Genomic DNA, 13,903 nt, shown 5'->3' on the forward strand with positions numbered 1-13,903 from the left:
TCGTTTGACGCTTATTTCGTGAGATATTTTGCCCGGTCACGATCAATGGACCACACTGTGTACTGGAGTCACCTGCGCCCTTCTCAAGTCTTGCGAATTTGTGCTGGTGAGAGATTAACGATAAATGCATACTAGGTAAGAGGTCAATGGGCCGGCCGAAGTGGCCGAGCGGTTCTAGGCACTACAGTCCGTAACCGCGCGACCACTACGGTCGCAGGTTCGAATCCTGCTTCGGATATGGATGTGTGTAATGTCCTTAGGTCAGTTAGGTTTCAGTAGTTCTAAGTTCTAGGGGACTGATGACCTCAGAAGTCCCATAGTGCTCAGAGCCATTTGAACCATTTTTTAAGAGTTCAGTGCCGTAGAGTACACTTTGAGAAACCAGATTGGGATTACATCTTGACCTGGTGATTATTTGCTTTAAAATCTTTCAGTTGTTTCTCTGCGTCATGGATTCTTACTACTATTTCGCCCATGCGAGAGTCTGTCACCAGATAGGGAGTCCAGGCCATCAGTATTATATGATTTCTTCACTTCATTCATTCAGGAAAAGTGTGAACTGTGGAAAATAACAGAAACAAAACTGCCACTTCCCATAATGTAACAAACAACCTTTCAAGGTTCATAAAACCAAGAAGTCAAATGGAATCGGTCCATATCAGGTGTAGTTGTAATGAAAAGCATCTACCGCGAAACTTGTTGGACGAGGTGGGTGGTGGCGTGGCCGCAGGAGCCCGCAGTGCGCAGGCGCGGGCGTCGGCTTCGCGGCATGTCTGGGCGCGTGGCGTCGCGACGCCAGTGTCTCGCCAGCGCACGGCTCGGCGACAGTCCCACCCGCTGCGCCCGACCGCCGCCCGCGCCGCCCCCGCCGCTGCCGCCTCGCAAACACGTGTCCCCAGCCGCGCCGCGCGGTCCGCCTCCCTCTGACACACTGTAGTATGTCCTCTTTCGGCGCCGCTGCGAGCGCGATACATTGTGGACACCTGTCCTTCTTCGGCGTCGTCGGGTCTCACGAAGACAGCCTGGTTCACCGTTGCGACGCCTAATTCTTAGGAACATCGACGCTTCATCTACACACGATGATTTGCTCTCTGTTGTTGGTGCTGATACTCGTCGCGAAAGGTAAGTAAAAGCGTGCTACCACATTTCTAGTTGTCGGCCTCAAACGTGTCAAGCATGTACGAAGGGGAGTAATTTTACAATTAGCTCATTGAGATTTATGAATTCTAACCGAGGAGACTACTGAAAAAAGTACTTACAGATGTCTAAAGATATTTGTTTGGAGAGTTGCTTTGTACGAAAGTAAAAGATGAACGATTAACACTTTCGAAAAGTGGTGCAAAAAAAAGCAGCCTCAACATTAGATGGGTGGATGGGATATCTAATGGACAGGTACTGATTCCAATTGGGGAGAAAATATATTTATGGCACAACTTTATTAAAAAGGTGATCAGTTGATGGGATGTATCCGGAGATATCAAAGATTCATCAGTGTGGTAATGGAGGGACGTTGAGGGGGGGGGGGAGGGGGTAAAAGTTTTAGAGGAAGCCCAGGAGTTGAATACGATAAACTGTTGTTACGCATACATGATAAAGGTTGTACAGTATACACTAGCATAAAGAGCTGCACCAAACCAGTTTTAGGTCTTACGTCTGAAGGCCACACCAACATCAATCAGATTGACGAATATATTTTCCTGCACATTCTTTCGAGTCCTTATCGGTAGGTGCTGTGAGTGAAACTCTTCATAAAGTTTTCCTTAGGTTGTGTGCCGCAGATTTTATAAAGAGACATATTTGTGTATTCCATCGCAAAGATGCTAACATACCGCAACTGGACTCGACAGTTTAAATCAGAATCTGTCAATCCGGGCATAATAGCAAGACCATACAGTTTTATCTAGGGAAGGACACATTTAATAGATAATTCTGTTACATGACTACGTATTTTCTGTAGAATGCATTACGGCAAATAATGTTCATATCTAGGTAGTGCTGTGGAAGCAACTGATCTTAAGTTTACAACCATAATACACATCAGAACCGTATACTACATACCAATAGCTGCTTCATCTCACGTATTCTGGAGTTGTTTCTGCGAATAAACTTTTGTGAGGATAAAGATGACATATTTTGTACAGTTTAAAAGTTTTAAGATTTTATAAAAACTAGTTTTTGTTTGGAAGTACGTCACATAACCATCTTTTTTCTGTTCTGGTACACTGTACGTCGAAATTGTATGTAACGTAGATAACGAAATAAGTCAGGATCCTCAATCGTAATGGTCCCATACGACGATAGAATGGTGTGCCATGTGTGGCGTATGACATGAGATGTTTATGGATTAAGTCATGTGCCGTACTCAGCGTAGTTTTGTGACTGAATGTGAAGTGTACTTGTTTTATAAGTAGTAACATGGCTGTGCCTGCAGTCTCACTTCCTTCGACAGCACTACCTACAAATGTACATATTTTTAAATAATGGACATGAGGTATATACAGTTTCAAACTCTAAAGTAAGTAATAAATGATATAACACGATTATGAATTACATTTATCTTTCTTTCAGAAAATTATGTGCTAATATTACATACGAGGGCGTGTTGAAAGATAATGCCCCAGAATTTTTTTATGTGGAAACACTTAAATCTCTTTAAATAAAACAAACTTAACTAACATTCTTTACATCTTTATTCTTCATGTCTACATATTTATTTCTTAACATAGACGAACACATTTCTCCCAGTTTATTGAACCATCACCGTAGAATGTTTGAATTTGTGGGTGGAGCTAAGACCTCAGCTCGCCTTGCACCACTTCAGCACCATCAAAATGAAGTCCTCGAACGTGTTCAAGATTTGGAGACAGATGAAAAGCGAACGGGGCCAAGCCGAAACTGTGTGGAGGACGATCGCTGTCAGAGAACCCAAGGCGATGGATTGTTGCAAATGTCGCGGCACTCATGTGGTCTGGCACTGTTAAGCTAAAGGGGAGGGTGCTCCATGTGTCGAACCCTTCGAATTCGAAACTCGATTGCAGCACTCTGTTTCTCACTCACCGATAGAGTTACGTTAGACACTGTCAAGTTACACGCTTCAATTCGGAGCCCTCTAGCATAGTGTGGTTGCAAATATGTTGACATCAAGAATAAAGATGTCGAATGTCATTAGGGTGTCTTTTATTTAAGAAGCTTTAAGAGTTTTCACATGAAAAATTTGGAAGGATTTTTTTCAGTTCGCCCTGGTAGATTCGATTGTTTACGTCACTATTTGGTAGATCTGGACATAATACATACGGGCATACAATTTTATCAAGAAAAAGACATATCTAATAGTAAACCTATTATATCATTCTTTCTGGAGTATACATGACCATTAGGTGAATTACGTTACATATCTAGGTGGTGCTGTGGAAGCAAATAGGGCTATTAAGGAGGGTAGGACGTCAAACAGGCCGACTTGGAGCAGGAGAGGCACCACAGGACATTTTAATTTCCACTGTCTATACTTTTACAAGAAAATTCATAAAACTTTGTCAGCATGACCAGGAAGGATTCAGGATTCACACTCGTAGCAGCGGAAGTTAAAAAACATAAAATATTTTTTTACATGAGAAATTTCATCATTTTTGCGCTTACTATTGGCTGCAATTGTTGCTATAGGTACACTTTTCTTCATAAGAGAGACTGTTCGATGAATTTTGCACAGCCTACAAACCATACTTACAGGTGGCAAACTCTAGAATCTATTTAATGTATAGAAAAATGAATGAGCTGTTACGTTTTAAACTTTATGTTTAGAAAAAAATCAAATTTTGTTATCAATTTTTACCACTGTTTTTAACAGATTTGGAAAATTCTAGAGTTATATATACATCAGAACCTGGTAGTACATATCAATAAATGCTATATGTCACGTATTGCAGAGTTGTTTTTCCGAATAAATTTTTGTAAGAATACAGAAGACTGGTATTTTCTTACAGTATAAAAGATTTGACATTTTATGCAAAACTAGATTTGTATAAGAATTACATGACATATTGGAACACACTTTTTCTGCTCTCATTTATTGTATTTCGAAAATGTATATAACACAGATAACGAAATAGGCCAGTGTTAAACATGTTTATCAATGTTATCTCTCACATGTATTGGTAGTCCGACATACTGTGTCTGGTATAGGGCTATGTATGACCCCGCAATGCAGATGTGTTGTGGATACGTGATGTCGTGCCGTACTCAACGTAGTTTTGTGCTTGAATGTGAACTGTAGCAAATAGCTACAGTAGTGACACGTTTCTGATGTATTTCATACCTGTGTCTATAGTCCGTCTATTCAACAACACTAGCTAGATACGCAACTTTCATACGGTAAAATAATGAACACACGCTATACACAATTTCAAAGTCTAAGATAAATACTTAATTATATAGGTCTTTTATATATTTACCTCTTCTTTCATAAAACTGTCCGCTCATATGATGTATTACGTTCAGGTCCGCGAGCTTCCAACAAAACCTGTTGAACCTAGTAGAAAAGTAATGATTTTGGCAGTTATGTAATGACGTTCATGAATGTCTGATACGTATCAAGTCTAATACCCCAGCTTAACGTATGCTAGAATATTGATTCCCAACCTCACTGAAGAAACTGACATACGTGGACCATTTTGAAGGTGAAATCTGAATTACTGTGTTCTCAACGATGCAGGAGATGCAACTATTATTCCACAACGTAAACTATACGCTTGTCTATAGCGTGAGCTAGCTGGGTACACCCGCATTGCAGTTCAGTGTAGTACGTATTGTTAGCTCTTACTGCGAGCGTGGAAAGTGATAGGAAGAACCGCCTTCGATGGCAGATGCGACAGTTTGCTGTTAATCGCTTTGATATTAGTGTAGGTTCGGCAGCTGCACCTCAGTTCGGCTTGTCAGATAGTTTGAAACATGGAGACCGCATGTTATTCACTTCAGTTTCTGCTCTAGATTATCATTTTTTCATTATAGATCCTAGTAAGATGCAATAAGTAAATACAAGTGGGGAAACTGCGTGTTCGTTCTTCAAACACTCGTTCACGCATTAAAAGGGAATAAATGAAAATAGTATAACTTAATAATTATATTATCATAATCAAAACAATTGATTATATTAAAATATTATTAATTAAATAACTGTCATGGACAACAGAACAGCTGTGAATATGAACAGCAATGCCCACTGAAATTGGTGGTGGCACTTTTCAGCACGGCCTGCAGGAGAAATCGGCAGTGTAGCATAACCGGAAGCCATGTTCTAATTCAACAATACCTGCACCGTTCCATTTCCAAAGTTTCAGATAACCGTTCCTCTAAAATCGTCAATACTACAACATGTCTTTGCCTAATAGTTCCCTCCAGAATGATCACAGTATATAAACATATGTCCAGTACTCTCCGAACCCTCTATTCCAGGTTCTTTCTGTTTTCCTTGGTCATTCTCAACTAGCATGGAGCCAAAAATAATAAATTGGCTGTTTAAATAAGAACTTTTAGAATGTACAAAAAATCATTCAAATGACTTGCAGAATAAGTTATACCAGTATGATTAAAGAAAAACTATACGTTTTGAGAAACAGCTATTTTGTATCTGTATGAAAACTATTCCCGTTATGGAGGCACGCAAACTGTTTTGACTTTCGAGTAGAAATCGACACAGTACATAGTATATCTGTAACCTACCTACGACGCTGCTTCACTCAGCTCAAGGTAAGCCTTAACGCTTAAAATTCCAATCGTAACACCGTAATCCCTTGCGCACACATCTCGCACAGTGACGACTGATGAAAAGTTACAGAAATATGAGCTTCTTTGGAAAGAGGAAAAGTTCAAGTAATACTTGCCGTCGACAACAGGGTCATTACCGGAGTGGGGGGCTAACTCGCTTAGGAAAAAATAGTGAAGAGAATCAATGATGATCATCTTTACGGAATTATCCTGATGTTCGTCTCAGTTGAATTGGAAAACGGGAACCAGAAATTATCGAATGACCGGACAAGGAACTGAATACCTCTCCTCAAAAATATGGGTCCACAGTTTAAGTGCTATGTGTTTGATCCCGGGGCTTACATGGTGCTGTACTGATTCTAGTTCTTGTCGCACATTACCTTCGAGTGATTCAAGAGAACATAACGTACTCTTACACTTATGGCCTTAGACCTTAGATTATAGATAACAATTCTATATGTAAATCTGACGATGGAGAAACTTTCAATTAAGCGACATGAAGAGAAACGGAGACGCAAGCGTGTGATCAGCTGCTTTCGAAAGAAATAGACTTTGTTCGCTACGTCGGTTGAATATTTAATATGATCAAATGGACACAAAATGACTGTTTTGGTAAATATATGCTACGTTTTTGGCATATGTGACAATGTCTTGATAAATTACGATCGAGACATTGCTGCAAGTCATTGCCAACATACAAGGCTGCTAACTTCTATAGGGAGTTTTTCTCAAACCATGATATATATTTTTGTTTTGAATGATTAGTTTTCAGATTATTCGGATTTTATGAATGTAATTTGTTTTATTTGGAAGTTATTTACGACCTCTCTCGTTTACAAAGAAGAAAAATGTGTCGTTACAACGAAAGGAAGTTACGAAAAAAAGGGATCGTAATTTGAGATACCTGTGCATTTCTTCTCTCTTCTTAGAAAAATAATGGTCCGATGGATACAGATGCTGCTATTTGCAATCACTTAGAGCGAAGAACGATAGATTCCAAGCGCTGTTAAAGAATAATCTCTTTGTGAGTCAAAATAGCAGAAGGAAGCACGTTTAGATCAGCGAATAGGCCCTCATACCGTGTTATGTGTTTAAGTAAAATGATAGAACGTATGTGATAGCGATATAGTTCTCGACTCTATGCAATTTGTGTTGCTAAAAAAAGTGAAAGCACTAGCACATGTAATGCATAAACATTTTTATTGTTGTATCTCCAGAATGGACACTAATTCAAGGAAATGGACCGATAGAAATGAAGATACCATTAAACTATTCCATTAAAAATGTGTATTCATCTTTAGAGGGTTTGCGTTTTTGTATTTCATTGGTTAATTGATTGACGGTGGTTTAAGGCCATAAAACTGTGCCCTTTAGAACACCTTTGCCTAATTGGTATGGTGACAGATTGTTAGTATCGCGCTGAAAACTGCTGGACTGTTTCCTTTTCGACAGGCAAATGCAGTATCGCTTTCAGATTTCAACTTCTCTTACAGAGTCAGACGTGCTCAAGTCCTATGTTTAATATTGCTTCTTGTTTCACGGCGTCTAGTGACGTTGGACGTCAGTGATCATGCACGTAACGATTCCGTTAGTTGTCAACAAGTTGTTTCTCAAAAGCAGGACGTCTGCCTCGGATTAGTACCACAGAAATGCAATGACAAAGCGTAGCGGGAAGCCATGATAAATGGCTCTGAGCACTATGGGACTTAACATCTGTGGTCATCAGTCCCCTAGAACTTAGAACTACTTAAACCTAACTAACCTGAGGACATCACACACATCCATGCCCGAGGCAGGATTCGAACCTGCGACCGCAGCAGTCGTGCGGTTCCGGACTGAGCGCCTAGAACCGCTAGACCACCGCGGCCGGCCCGTGATGAATGATCGTGCATATGTAAAAGAGTGTTTCGCAGTACGGTCAACAATAATCAATATTTGAATGGAACAGTGTACTTCGTTAGCGCAGTTGTCGTACAATGTTTACAGCGCAACGTTTCGGAAAAGTGATTACGTAACAGGTGGCACGCACTCACAACTACAGCGCAATTCATTTGTTGTTTACATGCGAGTGGAGCGGTACCTACAATGTTTTAGTAGACACCTGTCATATAAACACATAATTCCAACTATTTTTGTGAAAAGTTTTATTGGAAGCATATTTCTCATTTACATTCCCAACTATTTTTGTAAAAAGTTTTATTGGAAGCATATTTCTCATTTACATTATTTGCTGATCACTTTATCAAAAAATGCGTGGTCTGTTCTCTGTATCTCGATACAGTTGAGAGTACTATTTATATAACGTTATACGAGCCCTAGGTTTGTAAGAAAATCGACATCGCTTGGTGTGTTGTAAAGGACGGTCAAGGTGACTCATCATTTTCAAGAGGGAATCTCTCTCATCTCCGGAATTGCATGATTACAGGGCTTTGGAGCGTCGAAATTTCGGAACGGAAGCCTATCGACATTCATGATTCTTTCCGTCGCGCCACTCGGTGATAGGAATGGGAAAGAGAGAGATGGTAATAGACCGCACACACACACACACACACACACACACACACACACACACACACACACACCTAGGGGAGTATTGCAGATTGCAGCTATACGCAGTCTTCCAAAAACATCAGCATCTTTTCCATCATCTGTATTACTACACGGCTAACCCCGTTCATGGTGCACGTTCCCAGTCCCACGTTGTCTCCATAATGACTTCCAGGGTCAAGAAAAAATTGAATTTTAATACTTCATATAACTATTTGAAGCATTTAAGAATTGAAAATGCTGTCAGAATCCACTCATAAAGAGCTAGTCTTATATTAAAGGTTTAACACAGTGAGACAGGTACTAAAGTCGGAAACTGAGTGTATATCTTGAGGCAGCGTAACTAATGGCTTCAAATTACCCAGACTATATTCATCCAATTTCAAAATGAGAGCATTTAGCGACTGCCAAAAAATTTTTCAGAAAACCTCTCTCTCGCTGACAGCCCCCCCCCCCCCCCCCAACAAAATGATGAAAGGATACAGACACGAAAGCTCTAATTTGTTACTTCATTACTACCGGTACTAATTCTATTCACTAACAAAATTGCAGATAGTATTCGCATATACCAAATATAGCTGCAAAATTATGTCATTGTACGATCCGCAATATGGTTCATGAAATGCAACGTCATGAACATTCATATGCGTGAAACCTAGCTTTCGCTTATAATGGTACGCAAATTATCCAGTATTTCATAATGAGAGCACTTAGCGACTTCAGACTGTAAACGAAATTTTAAATCTTCTCTAAAGTTTTTCTCGATTAAATGCTCAACGAGAAATATTGAACACATTAACTCTTTTCTAAGGTAGAGAGGCGTTCCAAACTGTTTTGTATATGGGAGTTCGTTTCTTTGTAAAATGGGGGGTTTGTGTTTGACAATTTGACAATTCGACAATCGCAACACGCAGCTTTACTCCACATTGAAAGGAGTGGGATAGGGAATCGACAATATTTCTGTAGACCCAAGCCCATTCTTAGTAATAATCGGAAACAGAACACTTCACGCTTCTAAGTACATTCAAAGCTGATGTATACGAGAGGGGCAAATCCGACGCCATTTCAAAAGAGGAACAGACCAGCTGAACTTGAACGAAACACATAAATTTGACAAAGTTGAGAGAGGTCATTTGAATGAGCCAAGAGTTGCAAAAGTGCGTACGATTCCGATCCTTACAATGCGGAACCGCGGTGTGTTTCGATTTTCAGTTTTGCCGTTTAGTGTCTGCTTCTTTACCCTAGATTTTGCATAGGACAATTGTCAAAACATATCGTCGATTGACTATCGCACGTAGTCCCGTATGGATGACGTAGTAATAAGCATCCCTGGCGTAGAGAAACAACTGAAAGAATTGAAAATAAATACGTTACCAACTCCGGATGGAATACCAATTTGGTTTTAGAAAGAGTACATTACGCCATTGTCCCCTTACTTTGTTTGCATTTACCGTGAATCTTTCCACCTGCGTAAAGTACCAAGCGACTGGAAAAATGTGCAGGTGACTCCAGCATATAAGAAGGGTAATAGAACGGACCCACAAAATCAGAGCAATATCCTTAATATCGGTTTGCTGCAGAATTCTAGAGCGTATTCTGAGTTCGAATACGATAATTTCCTAGAAACCGAAAAGATCATGTGCACGGATCAGCACGGCTTTAGAAAGTCTATCTCTTGCGAAAACCAGTGTACTCTATCCTCACATGATATACTGCGAACTATGGGTCAGGGGCAACATGCATTTCCACATTTCCAGACTTCGAAAAGGTGTTCCACACGGTGACCCACTGCGGACTGTTAACGAAGGTACGAGCTTACGGGATAGGCTCCCAAACATGTGACTGGCTAGATGATTTCTTAAGCACTAGATCCTAGTTTGTTGTCCTCGACGGTGAGTGCTCATCGGAGACAGGGGTAACATCAGTAATGCGCCAGGGAAGTGTCATAAGACCGTTGCTATTTTCTGTATACGCGAATAATGAGGCAGACACGGTGGGCAGCAATCTGCGGTAATCGCTGATGATGCTGTAGTGCACAGGAAGGTGTCGAAGATCAGTACTGTGGGGTGATACAAGATGACATAGAAAAAATTTGTAGTTGGTGTGACGAATGGCAGCTGGCTTTCAATGTAGAAAAATGTAAGTTAATGAGTGTGAGTAGGAGAAACAAACCCGTAATGTTAGGAAACGAATTAGTAGTGTCCTGTGTGACAGTGTCACGTCGTTTAGATATCTGGGTGTAACGTTGCGAAGTGATTCGAAATGAAACGAGCATGTGAAGATTGTGGTAGGGAAGACGAATAGTCGACTTTGGTTTATTGGGACAATTTTAGGAAAGAGTGGTTCACCTGTAAAGAAGACCGTATATAGGGCGCTATATGCTCGTCTGTGTGGGATCCGCACCAGGTCGGATTGAAAGAAGACATTGAAGCAGTTCAGAGGTGAGCTTCTAGATTTGTGACCGGTAGGTTCGGTCAGCATGCAAGTGCTACGGATATGCTTCGGGAACTCGAGTGCGAATCTATGGAGGGAAGAAGACATTCATTTCGAAGAACACCACTGAGAACCGACATTTGAAGCTGACTGCAGAACCATCCTACTGCCACCTACATACGTATCTACATATTGTAGACATCACGAAGATGTTGGTGTTGTGGTCTTTAGTCCAGAGGCTGGTTTGATGTAGCTCTCCATGCTACTCTATCCTGTGCAAGCTTCTTCATCTCCCAGTACCTAGTGCAACCTACATCCTCCTGAATCTGCTAAGTATATTCATCTCTTGGTCTCCCACTACGATTTTTACCCTCCACGCTGCCCTCCAATACTAAATTTGTGGTCCCTTCATGCCTAAGAACATGTCCTACCAACCGATCCCTTCTGCTAGTCAAGTTGTGCCACAAATTTCTCTTCTCCCCGATTCTATTCAATACCTCCTCATTAGTTATGTGATCTACCCATCAAATCTTCAGCATTCTTCTGTAGCACCACATTTAAAAAGCTTCTCTTCTCTTCTTGTCCAAACTATTAATCGTCCATGTTTCACTTCCATACATGGCTGCAATCCATACAAATACTTCCTGATACTTAAATCTATACTCGCTGTTAACAAATTTCCCTTCTTCAGAAACGCTTTCCTTGCCATTGCCAGTCTACATTTTATATCCTCTCTACTTCGACCATCATCAGTTATTTTGCTCCCCAAATAGCAAAACTCATTTGCTACATTGTCTCATTTCCTAATCTAATTCCCTCAGCACCACCCTACTTAATTCGACTACATTCCATTATCCTCGTTTAGCTTTTGTTGATGTTCATCTTATATCCTCCTCTCAAGACACTGTCCATTCCGTTCAATTGCTCTTCGAAGTCCTTTGCTGTCGCTGACAGAATTACAATGTTATCGGCGAACCTTAAAATTTTTATTTCTTCTCCATGGATTTTAATATCTACTCCGAATTTTCCTTCTGTTTCCTTTACTGCTTGCTCAATATACCAATTGAATAACTACAACCCTGTCTCACTCCCTTCCCAACCACTGCTTCCCTTTCGTGCCGATTGACTGTTATAACTGCCATCTGGTTTCTGTACAAATTGTAAATAGCCTTTCGCTCCCTGTATTTTACCCCTGCCACCTTTAGAATTTGAAAGAGAGTATTCCAGTCAACATTGTCAAAAGCTTTCTCTAAGTCTACAAATGCTAGAAACGTAGGTTTGCCTTTCCTTTATCTATCTTCTAAGATAAGTCGTAGGGTCAGTACTGCCTAATGTGTTCCAGTATATTTACGGAATCGAAACCGATTTTCTCGAAGATACGAGAAATTAGGGCTGATACAGAGGCATATAGATAATCGTTTCTCCTTCGCTCTGTCTGCGAGTGGCACAGGAAAGGAAAGGTCTAGTTGTGGTACAGCGTACTCTCTGCCAAAAACCGCGCGGTGGCTTGCGGAGTATGTACACAGATATAGGTGTAATCTGCTATTGTCTCCACGACGCAAATCAGTAAAAGTCGCACACTGAATTTGTTAGACTATTTCACCTAGAAACCCTCTTTTTGAAGATCATTTCCTGTTGGCACAAGATCGAACTTATTAAATAATCTCTAACACATGTCGCTCCTCTACACACATGGTTGCCCTTTCCAGAGAAACTGTGAGTGGGTTCTTTCGATATTTCTGGTGAAATATAACCCTTCAATGCGTTCCATGGTGCACATACTACGCAGAGCAGCAAATGTGCGCGAATAATACTATCGTTAATTTTGTCTTATATTGTGAATCATCGATTCGTCCCAGATTCTCGACAGACCATATAGTGTGTCCTTACATATTTACAGAAAATATTTCTCGGACAGTCGAACGTATTTGTGCATGGGGTAATAGGATGGTTTGATGTTTACTATATAATTTATATGGTTTGCCTTTTTTGCATAGAGGTGTTTTCGTGCGATTCTCAGCACTAGAATGTCAAAGGTCCGAGTCAATTCCGGTTTCGGGCACTGTTTCAGTACCAAGAAATGTCAACTTTAATCATGACAAATGGTTGTGGGGAAGCCATCTGTTAAATGAAGACGGAATGTTAAAGGGAGTTTTTCATTTTAAAAGCCGATATTACGACTTGATCGATTGGCGAAAATCAAGTCTAAAAGTCCTACAGTTCAGGACTTCAACTTGGAACTTTTTCTGCTTCTTGATGATATTTTTATCTTTAGATATTTTTGGCTCGTTCCACGCTGGCGGATCTGTTCCGCGGCTGGGATACTGAAAAGTTCAGCAATCGCGTGATTCAGCTGCGTAGTTCAATCTCTTTAACTAGAGTTAGGCATAATTGCACGATATAGTTGCAAAATGTATTCTGGCGGAGATATGTTCCTTTTTGCTGTGTTGATGAAAAAAATACAGGCACCAACGAAGTCAACCAAAGTATTTGATCTATCCAATCCTAACAACGCATAAAATACAAGGATCAGATTTCCTTTTTTTTTTTAGATTTTCGTGTCGGATTAACAGAAAACTCGTAAATAGTTTTGTACTTTAGAATATCAATGTCGTTTTTTGATGAGGTAGATAATCTTTACGTAACACCTTCCAGGCATTACGTTCTTTGATTTTATTGCTGTAAACCCTATGTCCAGTGGCTCGAATTGAAGGATAATATACACTGAAGACTCAAAGAAACTGGTGCATCTGCCTAATACCGTGTAGGACCCCGCGAGCTCGTAGACGTGCCGCAATACGACTTGGCATGGACTCGGCTAATTTCTGAAGTAGTGCTGGAAGGAACTGACGCCATGATTACGGCAGGGCAGTCCATAAATCCGCAAGATTACGAGGGGGTGGAAATCTCTTCTGAACAGCACGTTACAAGGCATCCCAGATATGCTCCATAATTCTCATGTCTGGCGAGTTTGGTGGACAGTGGAAATGTTTAAACTAAGAAGAGTGTTCCTGGAGTCACTCTGTAGCAGTTCTGGAAGTGTGGGATGTTGCATTATCCTTCTGGAATTGCTCAATAACGTACAAATGCAAAATGGACAGGAATGGATGCAGGTGATCAGACAGGATGCTCACATACGTGTCAACTGTCAGTCCTATCTAGA

The 13,903-nt window shown here is 40.6% G+C and overlaps 1 protein-coding gene across 1 annotated transcript in view; it reads left to right on the top strand.

Annotated features, from left to right (window-relative positions):
- Positions 1 to 800: 800 nt before the first annotated feature.
- The window catches only part of LOC126278661 (cell adhesion molecule 2-like), a 1,323,224-nt gene continuing 1,310,121 nt past the window's right edge, over positions 801 to 13,903 (top strand). The window contains exon 1 of the mRNA XM_049978894.1: positions 801 to 1,122. Coding sequence (XP_049834851.1) covers positions 1,080 to 1,122 — 43 coding nt within the window. The 5' untranslated portion in view covers positions 801 to 1,079. The remainder of the gene's footprint in view (positions 1,123 to 13,903) is intronic.

The sequence above is a fragment of the Schistocerca gregaria genome, chromosome 6 (genome assembly GCF_023897955.1).
Source record: "Schistocerca gregaria isolate iqSchGreg1 chromosome 6, iqSchGreg1.2, whole genome shotgun sequence".
Classification (NCBI taxonomy): domain Eukaryota; kingdom Metazoa; phylum Arthropoda; class Insecta; order Orthoptera; family Acrididae; genus Schistocerca; species Schistocerca gregaria.